The sequence below is a fragment of the Branchiostoma belcheri genome, unplaced genomic scaffold (assembly GCF_001625305.1).
Source record: "Branchiostoma belcheri isolate BF01 breed outbred unplaced genomic scaffold, Haploidv18h27 scaffold24, whole genome shotgun sequence".
Taxonomy (NCBI): Eukaryota; Metazoa; Chordata; class Leptocardii; order Amphioxiformes; family Branchiostomatidae; genus Branchiostoma; species Branchiostoma belcheri.
The window spans coordinates 537,115-553,330 of record NW_017803843.1 but is presented as its reverse complement, the minus strand read 5'-3'; the positions used below and the strand labels follow the sequence as shown (position 1 = coordinate 553,330).

The window sequence follows — 16,216 nt, the reverse complement described above, 5'->3', positions numbered from 1 at the left end:
ATGAACTTGCAATAAACTACATGTATCTATGCAAGTCGTGTACAAACAACCACGACTGTTTTATATCCAATAGTCACGAGTATCTATTCAGACAGTCAGACGATATCAATTTGTTGAGTTTAGGTGAAGGCGACTAGGATACAAATGGCCTTCCAATCATTTTGAATTTGCCGATTTTATTTTTTCATCAGTTTATTTTGGCGAGGTGGTTGCTTCAGTTTTGTTTCCTCTATACAAGGTCATAAGCCCTGCTTTGTCTAGTTCATCCCATAATTTCATTTCCATCTTAAAATCATGATTGACGTAAAATACAAATTTGCGCCAGTCTTTCTCGTAATAATGATCGCTGTACTGTCCGTGATCGGCAGTGAGGAAGCCATAGGCGTCCGTGACGTCACAGGTATGCAGGGCGGTCAGTAACATCATGGCTCCCTTGGAGGGTTGGTAGATGCCTTCGAACCGTCCATAGCCATGGGAAGAGTTAAGCCAACTGAAGATTAAGAGATGCCTACATGTTAAAACATGCACGAGCCAAGACCTTCTTGAAACAAGTTCATGAAATAATGTGTGAACTTCTACAAGCAGGCGTTGTCCAAAAATGATCTCCAAGATTAAAAAGGAAGACCAGTTAAATATTTTTACATTTATCTGTTTCTCTATATTACAAAGTAGTCATCATAAGAAGGTAGATCCACACTTACTGATACTTCAGATACCTCATGAAGTCAGGATGAAGCATCCGGAACTTCGTATTCGCAGGCTTTACACCATACTCAGACGGGGGCCTAGATTTACCATTGTCTCCGCATTCCCTCGTATGTCAGCCTTCAGTGGAATGACATAAGGTGTAGTGGGCCTGACCACCCCCATTTCTCACTTGGTAGCTCCCAGAATGAAACTCCCATGATTCCTTGCTGCGCATGCGCACTGGTCAGTCTTTATTTTTTGAGCCTCTGGCAACACACCCCCGGTGTTTTTCTCTTGGTAAAATGGGCTCGAAGCGCGAGGACAGACGACGCAAGAGTTCAAGAGCTCCCGAAGAGCGGGAGGAGCGCGCGCGCTCCTCCTCGAGGCACGCCAGCCGCAAGAGGACGGCGTCCAGAACCGAGCACATGGCGCCCCCCTCCCCACCTGGGGGCGGCCATGATAGTTCTTCACAACATTCACAGCCGCCCAAGTTGCGGCCTGTTACGGCCCCGGGCGACGACGTGGACTCCACGGCGGGCGGAATCGAGTCTGAAGAACTTCATGAGGGAGAGAAAGGCACACGTGTCGACTCTCAACTCGAGAAGAAGAGCGAGGAAGAAGTCTTTTTGGAGACTCAAGAGAAGAATGGTGACAGCAGTGCCGTACGTATATCTGCCTTAGAGCAGAATTCTCTTTGCTTTCAGATAGCTGGACGGACTTCAAGAACTGCTGGTCAACCAACTGACGTCTTCAGGACCCTCGAGGAAGCGGCGAGCTTCGACTGGCGAGGGAACGGTTGCAGAGAAGCGGCAGCGCTTCACAGCTCAGCCGGAAGAAGGGGAGGGGGCGGCAGCACCTTTCCCGACGACAGCGCGTCATCCGACGATGGCGGCGATGGCTTCAGCGCTCTAGAGCCGTTTGACCCGACAGCCAACAAGGCCAAGGAGCCCTGGGAGGCCGATGATATTGTCATTCGGTTCTCCGAGAAGTACTTCAAGCACGAGAACCAGTGCAGGGGAGAGGCTCTAGAGAGCTGGCAGAAGATGCATGACTGGCCAGACAACAAGCCGGACAACATGGTGGCACCGGTCCTGAACGATTTCTTGTCCCGTGCTGTCATCGAGAACGACAAAAAGCAGGGTGAGGTGATCGTTTCTCACGATAAAGCATTGAAAGGGGTACAATGTAATCTTGTACAAGTGGCTTGCCCTTTAATGAATCTTTGGCAACTCATTCAACGTTGTGACAAGGATAGTTTTGAAGAGTTTCAAGTGACAATGAATGATTGTGCTAGTTCAGCCATGGCACTTCTGGGATCAGTGAATTCACAGTTGTCATTCACCCGACGTTCCTTTGTGTCCGAGTCTTCTCAGAAGAAGTTCAGAGACATCTTCAAGAAGCCTTCAGATGATCCCCAGTACCTGTTTCCACCAGATCTGGGCTCTAAGGCTAAAGAGATGGCTTCAGAGGACAAGGCCGTCTCCGGGCTGCTGCAGAAGGAGGGGTCGACCAACAAGGCTTCAGGGTCATCCCAGAACTTCCGTCGAGGCGGCGGTGCCGGTTCAGGCGGTAACAGGGGGAGGGAACACACGTTACTTTCCCAGAACCAACTACAGCTATGCAGGCAGCAGCTACCAGTCACGTCCATCTTACTACAACTCATCCCGGTCCTTTCGCTCCAAGCCGGCGGGGACGGGAAGCGGCAACAGAAGAAGTAAGCTCCCCATCTACTACAGAGAGCGGGGCCCGGCGTTCGACCGAACTGCAAAGTGTACCTCATCCGTCTCCGCTGCCTCATGCCGGCAGGTTAGCCCACTTCCTTCATCAGTGGCAGCAGGTGACTACGGATCCATGGATCCTTCAATGTGTACAGGGGTACAAGTTGGAGTTTGCGACAACGCCGCCAATTCAGGGACGTCTTCCACTGTCCCGACCGAGAGACGACGCACAAGCGGCAGTCATAGACGAGGAGGTAAGAACCTTACTCACCAAGGGAGCAGTTACAGAAGTTCCCTACCATCACACACAGTTTGTTTCAACTTTGTTCACAGTACCCAAGAAGACAGGGGGTCTTCGACCGGTCATCAATTTGAAACCCTTAAACAAGTTTCTTCACAAGCAACGCTTCAAGATGGAGAGTCTTCGCCTCATCAAACATCTAGTGCGGCCAGGGGATTACATGGCCAAACTAGACCTGACAGACGCATACTTTACCATCCCAGTTCACGAAGACGATCGCAAGTATCTGACGTTTCACTGGAGAGGAAGATTCTACCAGTTTCAGGCCTACCCTTCGGCATCGCCACCGCACCTCGTGTCTTCACCAAGGTGATGAAGGTACCCATCGCACTTCTGCGTCGGCGAGGGTTTCGTCTGGTGGTGTATCTCGACGATATTCTAGTGATCGCTCGCTCAAGAGAGATGTGTCGGAAGGTGCTTCAAGCAGCCATCGATCTGATCTCCAGTATGGGATTTGTGCCCAACTTATCCAAGTCGGTACTGGAACCGACTCAGCGTATCACCTTCCTCGGCTCAGGCATCGATTCAACACTGATGGTGATGTACCTTCCCGAGGACAAGGTGTCAGCTATACAGCAGATGGCAGACACACTTCTGTCAACAGACTGCCCGGTGTCAGCAAGAGATCTTGCAGGGATCATCGGGAAGCTACAAGCTACAGCACAGTCGGTCTGGCACGCTCCACTTCACTTCCGGAATCTTCAGCGTCTGCTTATCAGAGCTCTGCGAACGTCAAGAGGTCACTGGGAAGGTCAAGTCTCCTTGACAGCAGCCGCACGCACGAATCTGGTCTGGTGGAGAGACCAGCTGGCCAACGCGAACAGCCGACCGATTCTCGCTCCCTCAGCGGACTTGGAGGTGGAATCGGATGCGTCAGGTACAGGTTGGGGCGGCTTCTGCAATGGCGTCCACACCGGAGGCCGTTGGACAGAGAGAGAGAGCAGAGCTCACATCAACGTCCTAGAACTTCAGGCAGCGTCGATGACAGTACGCGCCTTCTGCAAGGACATCGAGAATGGTCACGTGAGAGTTCACTCCGACAATTCTACTGTGGTGGCATACCTGAACAGGTTGGGCGGCACACGGTCGCTCGCTCTACTGAATGCCACGCTGGATCTATGGCAGTGGTGCGCCAACAGGAACCTGTCTCTATCAGCGAAACACATCGCAGGCAGGGAGAACATTCGAGCAGATTTTTGCTCTCGACATTTTTCCGTAGCAACGGAGTGGTCTCTGGAACGGAATACGTTCCTGAGCCTTCAGGCAACGTTTCCACTACTCAGTCAGGGGGTGGATCTGTTCGCCAGCAGAACCAACCGACAACTGGAGCAGTACGTGTCGTGGCATCCAGAAGCGGAAGCCATGGGAACAGACGCCTTCACACTACGGTGGAACGAGTGGGAACTAGCGTACGCACTTCCCCCTTCCAAGCTGATCCCGCCAACACTGCAGAAAGTGCGGGAGGACAGAGCTCAGCTAATCCTGATAGCACCTGTGTGGGACACTGCGGTATGGTATCCCGTTCTACTAGAAATGGTGGTGGAAGAACCAGTCCTCCTACCCCAGCACGAGCATCTCCTGATCCAGGTAGAGTCCGGGCTGCCGCACCCAGAGGGCAGCAAACTGCAACTAGCCGCATGGCATGTTTGCGGAGACAACATGCGGTGTACGGCTTTTCGACAAAGGTTAGCCGAATTCTACTGGCATCATGGAGAGCAGGAACACAGCGTCAATATTCCTCGGCCTGGGACAAGTGGAGTAGCTGGTGCCGTGGACGGGATCTTGATCCCGTTTGTGCTCCTCTGAGTCAAGTGTTAGAGTTCCTGTTATCTCAACACGAGAGAGGGCTCCAGTACCGCACAGTGAACGTGTACAGATCAGCCATCTCGTCCACACATCTTCCCCTGGAAGGTCGTCCGCTAGGGGAACATCCTTTGATGCGCAGGTTTATGAAAGGTCTGTTTGAATTGCGACCTCCTATACCCAAGTATGCGTTCACTTGGGATGTCAGGCAAGTGTTGGACTTCTTGCGCCGCTGGTCCCCGGCCAACTCCTTATCTCTTCGTCAGCTAACTCTGAAACTGGCTATGTTAGTGGCACTGGTATCAGCAGGAAGGGAGCAGACACTTTCGTTCCTGGACGTAAAACTGAAGCGAAGAATTCCAGAAGGAGTTTGTTTCCGAGTAGAGAAGCTGACAAAGACTTCTCGTCCGGGCAGCGTGATTCAGGAGATCATTCTACCCAAGTTTGAAGAGGACCGTAGGTTGTGCCCAGTTCAATATTTGAAAGTGTATTTATCAAGAACTCGGAGTTTTAGGTTATGTGATAGTTTTTTGTTTCGTGCCCTGGTGGAACCGCACCAGGCAGTTACGTCAGCAACTATAGCTAGATGGCTGAAGACTGTCTTAAAGGAAGCAGGAATAGACACACGTCAATTCACAGGACACTCGACACGCAGTGCGTCTACTTCAGCAGCACAACTGCAGGGAGTATCTACCAAAGATATAATGAGAACAGCCAATTGGTCGTCTTGCAGTACGTGGGAGAGATTCTACAAGAAGCCTGTGGTGAGCAACAACTTTGGGCGAAGTCTCCTGGCCTCAGGCTACAAAGGCACCTTATGTCATTCCACTGAAGGCTGACCTAGAGGGATGCGGAGACAACTGAACCTGTCCATCACTGACAGGTCAGTTCGTACAATTCTCATTTTTGTAATAACACAAAATGCAATTCTTCAATCCAAGATACATATCTGAAGTTAATGTAAGATTAACGTTTACAATGTCTACCAAACACCAGGTGTATTTTGTGACATGAGGCCTGTTTGGTTTCTAAAAGACACTTAAATTTAACTACCATATGAATCATGGTGTGGTTCAAGGGACCGAGGCTTAATGTCGATATGTACACCCAGGAAAAGACTCACCAGACTCGGGTAGAACATACATGTAACAGTATGTCCAACGCAAAAGTTCCCTACAATGTGCAATCATTGGTACATCCGTTCTGACTTCCGGGGCAGTGTTGGAGTCGCGTGGCAATGTGAAAATAAACGAAACTGGAAGCTTTGAAAGCTTTCATTTTATTTTACATAGGCCTAGAAAACTTTTTGGGGGATTTCTGACCGCTGGCATTTAAACAAAATAACCTAAAATTTGGTATAAGGGTGACTCGTTTTACTTACGCAGACATTTATTTGACCACAGAGCGTCATTTGCGCTTTTCGCATATACCACTATTAACATGGTAGAATTTCAGACTTCTTGACAATTTTCTGATCAAAAATGTGTATTTTGGGCTTTTGTGCCCTAGTATTAAACCAAAATGACCTATAATTCACGCTTGCCTTTATACATGCTTTTATACCTTGAGACCAAACCAAACCGCCAGGCCCAAAACATATGTTTTTGGTCTTATTCCCTGAAATTTGGTATGGAGATGCATAGGGAATATACAGACAAGACATTTGGCATACCCGCCCATAAACATTCCCACAGAACTTTATTCATGTTAAATTGGCAGACCCTGTGTACTTTAAATGATGTATTTTGGGGAAGAGGTTGGGAAGAAAAGTCCATTTTGCACGGGGGTGTTTATTGAAGAGTCCATTCCTGCCGGGGGTAAATTCAGAATGTTAATTTTTTGGAGTGGGATCCATCTGTAGCCAGTTTTTCTTATTAGTGTGATCGCGATGATACAAATTTCAGGACGTTATAAAGGGATGCACATACATACTCGTGCACCTTGCTTCTGTCTCTTCCTGACTCTACTGGCTTCCAACTTATGGCGGCGTCAAAGTACACGTAGTCTCTTCTACCGTGGGAAATGGAGGTATACACCGTATCCTGAAGAAGTGGAGAAATGTTGAGGTGTATCGCTAGATTCCTCAAGTTACTAATGTTCGCCACTCACTACTGTGATGCAGATGATTTTACAAAACTGTCAAATCTAAATACTTGGTGGAAAAATATCCACATCATAATGATTTTGATGAACGATCCGCCAATCGATTATACGCTGCCTTTAAAGAAGAAACCAAACCTCACTACCAAGTATTTTATAAGTTAATCAGACAGTAGCTGCATTTTCTCCATTGCTTTACTTTACTTCTTTGACCCTGTACATGCAATTAGCCTTTCGGGCATATGGTTGTGCAAATAGAGAATTATCTAATAGATAAAAGGCTTTTGCGGCTATTCCTTGCCTGGGGTGGATTAATGATTAAATATTGAGTCAACGGGCCAGCAATATTTTAGATAAAACAATAAAAACAGCTGTGCAATAGATTAAACCAATCACCACCTTGCTCTGAGGAGGGTGTCGGAAGCCATATTTTCGTGCTGCTAGAACTGAATTCTTCATGCTGTTGACACAATGGAAGTAAAAGGATGTTCTTTTCCCAACATCCTCTTCGAATCCCTCAGTAATGGCGGCGTTCACTCTAATGTGCCAATAACAGCAGATCACCATTACATGCACGGCAAAATATGACACGCTGCGAATTTAATCTTGTATTGAGCTCGATCAGATAATATATTTGCTATGCAGTCTACTGAGGCAGGTATGTATGTAAATGTTTGTTTACGTACAGTCGCGTATCAAATACAAACATAAGGAAAACATGATGTGCTCACCTCCAGACAAAGTCATGTCCGTCTATCTCCTTCCCCTTGCCAGACCCCTTCAGGATCCCCCCGTTCCCGACAACAGCACACCGGATACAGCCGGCATGGTCAGGCGTCCAGCCGGGGAACATGTAGCGGTGGGCAGACGTGTTCAAGTGACGGAGACAGTTCTTGACATCTTCAGTTACAGAACAGAAAATTAAATTCAACTGAAGTCTCATTAGTTATTCAGAAAGATCGTCATGTGCTTACATTGTCTCCAACCAATTAAAAGCATTTGTCCAATGACAGTCTCATCTTAGCAAAGAAGCCTACTCCAGCATGTGCCTATCAATTATACCAATGATTTGTATTATTTATGTTAATTAAACGAATATATGATATATAGTCAGGTTCACAGAATTCACCATTAATTATGCAAATTAGATCCTGATTTCCAAAAATATCATATGGATATAACAAGCATCACTTAAGCTACCCACATGGCAAAACTCACGATGATCCGTCAGCCCCTTCTCGAAGATTTAACATCAACGTCCCTGCAGTTCCCAAACAGTTCGCCAATTTGCTGTCAGTCTTATTTATAACTAAAACAAACTTTGTGTCAACCATTGAGAACTAAATGTTACGATTATTTCTGTGAATTTAAGTTACCTACACAGTTTAATGTCATGGCGTCTATTTGACTGACAAAAAATAGTTACCTTCATAAGACATGCCGTCCCATCCGTAGCTCATTTTGAACTGCGAGAGTCTGGCGTACTCCTCAGGGGTGATGTGCTCACTCCACATCAGGACGGGGATGTCGGGAATAAACTTTTGTCCACCAGGAACCTTATCTGGGTTCTTACGTATTGCGCTAGGGCATTTCTGTATGGAACAGATAATAGTGAAGCTCCAATATCAATGTTTAATATCATTCGTTGTCACCGGAGATGACCAATGTCTTGGCTGCCCAATGTGGTTCTTGATTTATCCTCCTTAAAACATTTTTCAGCGAACGCCCCCGCAGTACCAGAACACAGAACAAAAGCAAGATCTACCGGACAACAGTTGTGACCGTAGCATGTCCAGATCATTATATAATGTCTAAACCGGAAGTAACGCTGCAGTATCATAACAAGCCGCGGGGGCGGGCTGCTGGGCAAAATCTCATTGTTTCGAGCTCTTATCAAGCCCTACCCACAAAATATCAAGACAATCCATCTAAGCCTTCTCGAGTTATCGTGCTTACACACACTCGCACGCACACACACACACATACACACACACACACACACACACACACACACTCACACTCACACACACACACTCACTCACTTACACACACACACACTCGCACACACACACACACGCACTCACACACAAACACACACTCACTCACTCACACATGCACACGCACAAACACACACACACACACACACACATAAACTCACACACACTCACACATGCACACGCACAAACACACACACACTGCACACGCACAAACACACACACATATTCAAACTCACACACACACGCATACGCACAACTCTCTCTCTATCTCTCTCTCTCTCACACACACACACACACACACACACGCGCGCGCGCGCGCGCACACACATATACACGCCGCCGAAAATATAACCTCATTTGGACTATGAATGCGCTGTCTATTTCATACATGTACTAGCAAAACCTGAAAATTACGAAGCACTGTTATAATTGAGCAAGAACCAATTAGTAATATATAATTAGAGCGCAGTAGCACAGAAGTTGGCAGGGACGAGGATTAATCTTATAAAGTTGAAGAAACGGATCACCGATCGTGTGTAGGTGTCGTCACGTAGGAACCAGGTGGGACTCCGCTTGTCTGGAGGTACTGTCGGTGGTGCTGAAGTTCCCGTGTCTGTCGGCGGTGCTGAACTTCCCGTGTCTGTCGGCGTTATGTTAACAGTCTGAGGCGGTTTAGTGGTACGCTGGACTTCGGGTTGTACCTCTGATCTCTTCACATGAGAGTTTTTCTCCGACATTTCACATGTCCTGAAAACAGATGATTAGGCAAGGTGAAAAAACACTGAAATGGAAAAAAAATCTAAGGTTTTAAATCTCCGGGCGAGTTTATGTGGATTTGGTACTCAAATGCCATCTGACATTGTCTCACCTTGTTTCCTGATATGACGCTAACTTCACATTGCTTTTGGTCAGGCTCTTATGTAGGTAGGATCCGAAGAACCAGACGAAACCCAGCGTCAGTACCAGGAACAGGAAGAACAGCCATTTGAAGCGCCCCATCTGTGCGGGGAAACCGTCTTACTCTCTTTTGTGGGGAAAGAAAAAATAGAGGTCTGTGTAAGTAGTCACCCTGGGTGAGACTTGGCAGATGTGATCTACATGTAACAGTTACATGTACCCCAACGGAAAATTCTCGTGATCATTGCTTGCGAATTAAGGGCATATCTGACAGGCCTAATGCCTATGATTAAAACGAAAATTAAGTTCCGTTTATCTTGGTTTGTATGGTTTCTTACATGTGTATTTGATTTGATTTGTTAGTCCGTACAAAACTTGCTACTCTGAATCAACCCTCCATTATCACGCCTCTATCACCCTAGCTACGGTTGTGGCCGAGCAGCTTTAAAGAAACAGAAATAACTAGAGTTCCACGATATCATATCGTCGCCAAATGATGTTAATTGTTTGACTGCCAAATTAGATTATTCGCCGTACTGCAGCTGAACTTCCAGTTTTGATATATCTCATGATCTAGACATGCTAGGGTGACGAAATTTGGATGGTGGGTAGCTCTTGTGCTGGGAAAGAAGTGACGTGAGTTTGGGTCCCCTAGCAGCTTGCTCTGAAACTGCAGGGCTATCTGTTTGAAATTATCAAAAAGAGGATAACTCAAGAACCGGTTGACGGATCGTCGTGATTTTTGGTATGCAGGTAGCTTACTTAATGCTTAATATAATTATGTGACAGTTATGCAAATATAGATGTAATTTGCATAATTTATGGGGAAATTCTATAAATCAGCTGCATTCCATCATAGGACTATTGAAGCTTCTGACATTGGTAATTGAGAATGAGATGAACACAGGCAGATATTGATTATGTAAATGAAGACTTAATTTGCATAATTAATGAAAAAAATGCTATAATTCTGTAATGATAACTGCCTGGAATTTCATACTTATGGTATTTGAAAGTTCAGTGAAGGTGAACATCATTAAACAAAATGCATTCAAATCAGGACCCTATTTGCATAATTTATGAGGAAATGCTAGAACGGCGTTGTTTCTTTATATAAGACTGTCGTTTGGTTGAGAATATGATAAACTGTGATAAATTCGTGAGAATGAGGATCCTATTTGCACAATCAGGTGGAATAATCTATAATTTGTCAGCCATAAAGATGAACATCATTTGTGAATGTATGAGATCGGGGAACTCTAGGTTCTTTATAAGTTTGCTTTTTTTGCATGCCAAATTCACATTAAGATAAAATCTATGCGCCGGTAGTTCTACACCCATTGTCCCACTTAACTCAGGTGAAAATTAGTATAGCTTCGGTTTGGGACGGCCTCTCGGATGGGGCCCGCGGCCGTGTTGTATGAGGCATACCCTCGAGCATGTGAAAGATATCCTTTCGGTAGTGAGTGGTTCATAAAACTAAAACATTTACGTGTACCCCCGACTCGTATGCGTAATGTCTACATATTACAGAAGCAATGGTACGCTGTCATTATAAATCCCCGGTGCACGTAATATGTTTTTTTTCTCGATCGTGCCGTATTTCGTAGATTTGAGAAAGGAAGAGGTGCAATAGTTTAATTTCTAAACCATATTCCAAACGTTTCGTCTCAAATCTACGACGTACATGTATAGCACGGTCGTCGCGGAAAAAGAGTCATCGCAGATACATCATACTGTGTACATGTATGTGACCTAGGCTTATCAGTGTTGTAAGGTGATACATGTATTAAAAATCAACTTGAGACAACAAATTTTGCATACCTGTGATGTGAAGATTTCCTTGTGGATCCTCTCGTCTCGTACTTCAGCCGTGTTCTTGCTGTTCTGCTAACTGCGGTCCAATACGTGCCACATCCTGGTATTGGTTTGTTGACAGGTTGTCACATTTGTTGACATCTTGTCACCCCGCAAGACGCAGACAATATAATAGTACCAAACACAAACCTATTTACTGTAATGCTGAGACTGTTGGACACAATAAACTAAGACAATGCCACCCGGATGAAATCAACATCAGTATCAGTATCTTTTGACATACATACCCACATTTCTAATATCGATCGCAAATGTGGACCATTTGAACGACCTTCCCCTTAAGCTTGTTTTGCACATCATTGCCTTAGTTGCTAGCCTGTCATCGTCCAAACGGCGGATGATAGTCATTTCATTTCATTTTTCATTTATTCATTTTACCAGGAAATACACATTCAGGGCAAAACACTGGTTTTCAGGAGTTTTTTGGAATATGGGGCCCAAACTTTTTCCATTCGGGCAGGGCATTCACTTCTTACTACCAAACACCACACTTAGATCTAGCACACGTGTTAACATGTAATACATACAACATTTCAGTTTTGCTTTATGCAAAAATAATAGTTTTGGTCACTCGATAGTCGCTCCACGGTCGCCACCCCAGTGGAAAGGACCGAGTATTATTACGAAGAGCTAACAAATGTGATTTACTGAGCCTAACGATTGTTAGCACCAGTTTTTAACACCAGCAGTTTTATACCCTAAGCCTTGAGGAGTTCATGTTGCTTTTGTTGGCCTCCGCCTGCCTGATAATAAGAGTGTGATAACAATTATGTTTGTAATTATAACTTTCTTGACGACTTTGTGTGGACAGTCCCTCGTCCTAATGAGTCCTACCATCACAGATCGTTCAATATAAAGTCAGCTTAGCTTCAGCAATAGTTGAAAATTAGCTTTACCTCGCTAAGAAAAAAACTTGTACAATTTAAAACATCGTTGTACAGACAGTGCTTCTATCTTTACGCGAAATCATGTGGAGTAAATGATAACAGAAACCAGAAAATTAAAGCTTATAGAAGATTAAAATCTTTTGAACATCAAGCAGAAACGTTCTAAACTGGTCATTTGCATTTTACCCCTGTGGTACATATTCTTTATAGTTATGAACTTTCAATTTCTACGTATCTTTGCTATATCCGCTTACAAAACATCAAAGTCCAAAGATTTTCAGGACAGATCAGGACACTAGCTTGTGAACTTCTATTGAGATTTGCCAAAGTGTCACACAGTTTCATAATCTGCGCGTCTTAGTTCTCATATCTGCTAAACTAAATCAATTTCAAGAAGACGTTTTCTCGCATCGGCTACACCTTTGCCTTTTCTTCTAGTATCTTTGCCAAATCCTGTTCGAAGGAGTATCCAAACATGTCAAAGTCCTCCTGGAAGATGTCCCGGAGAGGCAGTATGTCTTCTATCGGGACTTGGCCGTAAATGCCCCCGAAAACATTGTCATCGTTAGCTTGTCTCTGCCGCTGTTCCGGCAGAATGTCTTCATTCGCTGTGATGTTGTTCTTCTTTAGGAAAAGTCGAACATCTGAAGCGATCGTGTCCGTGTGGGCTATGAAGTCGTAGTTAATCTAAGGGGAGAAATCTGCGTTAGAACTCACACATGTACAAGGCTTCTGGGAATTCCTTTTACTTAATATTCGTATGCAACAATTGAGTGTGTGTGTGTGTGTGTGTGTGTGTGTGTGTGTGTGTGTGTGTGTGTGTGTGTGTGTGTGTGTGAGTGAGTGAGTGAGTGAGTGAGTGAGTGAGTGAGTGAGTGAGTGAGTGAGTGAGTGAGTGAGTGAAGAATGAGTGAATGTATCAAATACCTGGCATGGTAGGCAGAGTCTGTTAAATGATATCCAGTGCTCATTGTCAAACATCTTCTTCGAAACTGCAAAAAGGAAGTCTCTGAAAGACACTGGTTTTGTGTCGTTGAATGTCCCTTCTTCCTTCACTTTGCTTTTGCTTGACTAGAATACAAACACTACATTTACCTTTGTGATTGAATCGGGAAACAACAGACGCCATGTACATCATGATCTTATAACTTATAACTCTTATAGTTTTCTGATTGAGGGACTATAGAAGTCACATACATCATTATTATATTATAACCATCCCTTAATAGAGGCTGGGTGCGCCATTAACTTTCTGCAAAGTTATGATCCAGTGCTCACCGAATCACTTGTCCTATCTGCATGATGTATATGACTTTATGTCACTCCTCGACAAAAAAAAACTGGAGCTTTTCTATTTTCTTATTGTATTGGGAGCTACAGTTCAATCCTGCTTCTATAAACACGAGCTTTCTAGCTAACATTTTCTTTTAACTCTGATCACCAGAATCACGTAATGTGATCGTACTGTGATGTGTCGAAGAACTCCATTGATTGACTTAAATCCTGTGTACTACAAGGCTGAGGCAATAGAAATCATTGCCAAGGCCACAACTTAATGATATATATTATTTCATGTGGTGGAGCTAGCAATCTACATCACAATTATAAGAAAAACAGATTTCCCTATCTTATAAACACATGCATGTAGTGAAATTTACAGGATGGATGGAGGAGGTGTGGGGCAATATACCAAATACGCGTATAGGAGGAATCAGTCGTTCTTCTCCAGCAATATAGATTTTATGATGACATACTTACTTACTTTACTTTGGTCGAGTTCCCGCTCGAACCAAACTTAAAACCATCGATCCTTCACTTCACTCTATCCTCCACAAGAGACTGGATTTTACATCTGAAGTTGTTACTCCTAGGACTTGTTTGACCTTTGTGGGTCCCCAAAGGACAGATAATTTCGTTTCTCTGTGCGATCTGTTTAAATAAACCCACCCCCACTAGCCTAAATGTTCTTGGGAAGGGAACGTCAGATTCCTGATCAAGTGGATTTAGACCAAAGATAGCTGTGCTCTCTGTCCATGGTCCATGGTGTGGGGAGAAGACAGATGGCCAGTAATTAATCATGCCAGGCAGCTGGATGGGTGGCACGTGGGCACATACAGGGTGTAAGTTACCTGCTTCATCCAAAAACCACATGGCCGAAGGTTACCTCAGAACCAATTCCCTAGGGAATGCATTCGTGCAATCTTTCAAAGCGATCGTAGTACTTGCACAAATGCCTCCGCCCCAAAGGCGTCGCCAAAAATACAAGAATGTTTGTCAATATAACGACGTATGTCAATACTGAGAAAATAGGTCGTACCTTGTCTGGTAGTTTGCGCTCTCGGTAGATTCTCAGATAATAGTTTAAACTCTTGACCCAACCCCAATATCCGTTACGTTTTGGCATGTACACGAATTTGTTGGTCCACGCAGACGCCAACCTACGATAAGCATAACAATGGCTAGAATTGTTCATTTAGAATTCAAGGATTCTGGGTTCGAGTCCCCATAGTTGGTGCTCAAATGTTGCGCCCGTCGGGAAGGCACCAATTAAGGTAAGATTAGAGTTCCAAATTCAACAAATGATGGTAACATTTACGACTGACAAATCGTGACCATTCGTTATGCAAATAAGGTCCTTATTTCAATAAATTCATATTCTCCACCCAAATTACAAGTGTTGTCTGAAGACACTCTTATCTTAACAAAGAAGGCATTCTATCATGCCCTCATCAATTATGTCAACGAGACCCTGATTTCCGTGAATAGTTTCATCAGGTTGGTAAGTCACTGAATAAAGAGACTCTTTTTACACAATTATGAGGAATATTGTAGATTGTTCCCCGTAACCGCGTAGATATGTAAATACAAATCTAAGCTGTACGATGTGATCTAGTCAAAATTGCCCTAATCGATGAGGAAGGTAACAGACAATCAGCGAAACGTCCGCTAAAATATCCTACTGGTGGTGCAAAAAAGAGTCTATTTAGGGACCCTGGTCATGATTCGTACGGAAAATTCGCCTCACCTCTCCAACGGGTCGCGGACAACGATGATCTTCCTGTAGGTCGCGAGGCGCAGACTTGCTTCCTCCTCGCTGTAGCTGTTCAATGTTTTAAACCGCTGCATGTGGATCCATTCATTTGTATGCTCGTGACGAGCCGTGTAGTTATCCTTGTTCGCTAAAAATTCAGCATGACTAATATCGATCGACCGTTCAGTTTTATTGCGCTCCAGATTGTAAAATAACGTTTTCATGGTTGTGCACCCGGTTTTGGGGACATAGCAGTAGGCCGTTTGGATATTTTCAAGAAACACTAGATGACTTTTAACTTGGGTTTTCGATGGATCCACCTGAAAAGCAAAATTAAAAACAAAACAATAGAAAGAAACTTAGCCTCAGGCGCAATGGATTAACTCAACTAGCCACGACCATTCAAATTAAAAGTTCAAATTCTTCACGCACCTTTCGATAGTGACAAGTGTAAGTTATTCGAAGAAATTTGACATATATTTTCCATATGAAATACATGTAATTTAAGTTCAGAAAACCAAAATCATAAATTCAAATAGATCATGCTAATTACAACCTTATTTCCATAATCAAGGGGACAAGTCCAAAACGCAAATATTCGCAAAAGCTCAAAGTCATTTATGTCCAACTTCTTACTGTACAAAGAACCATCGTAACGTACCGAGTTCTTCGCACAGTACGCCTTTAACGTGGCGAGTCTGCGGGACTGTTCCTTCTCGGCTTCCGCCAAGATGTCCCAATTTTCTCGAGAAAAAATTCATAACAACACGTATCTGTCATGGTCATCAATCTTTCTGTAAACATTCTAAATGGATTGGATTTTTGCAAGCGTTAATGCCACACCAATTAACTTCCTTTTAAAACAGGAGCATCAAGCAACATCAAAACATTTAAGCAGTTCCCGTATGGAAATCTCT

The 16,216-nt window shown here is 44.4% G+C and overlaps 2 protein-coding genes across 2 annotated transcripts; both read right to left on the bottom strand.

The window, feature by feature from the left end:
- Window positions 1–655: 655 nt before the first annotated feature.
- Window positions 656–9,605, bottom strand: LOC109470914 (alpha-N-acetylgalactosaminide alpha-2,6-sialyltransferase 2-like). Its single transcript, XM_019770012.1, has 7 exons — window positions 9,475–9,605; window positions 9,134–9,353; window positions 8,036–8,201; window positions 7,341–7,509; window positions 7,009–7,147; window positions 6,442–6,551; window positions 656–785 (listed from the first exon to the last, which is right to left on the bottom strand). The coding sequence occupies exons 1-7, from the start codon at window positions 9,603–9,605 to the stop codon at window positions 698–700; spliced, it is 1,023 nt and encodes a 340-aa protein (XP_019625571.1). The 3' UTR covers window positions 656–697.
- Window positions 9,606–12,542: 2,937 nt separating this feature from the next.
- Window positions 12,543–15,394, bottom strand: LOC109470913 (carbohydrate sulfotransferase 9-like). Its single transcript, XM_019770011.1, has 3 exons — window positions 15,294–15,394; window positions 14,586–14,706; window positions 12,543–12,955 (listed from the first exon to the last, which is right to left on the bottom strand). The coding sequence occupies exons 1-3, from the start codon at window positions 15,392–15,394 to the stop codon at window positions 12,683–12,685; spliced, it is 495 nt and encodes a 164-aa protein (XP_019625570.1). The 3' UTR covers window positions 12,543–12,682.
- Window positions 15,395–16,216: the final 822 nt, after the last annotated feature.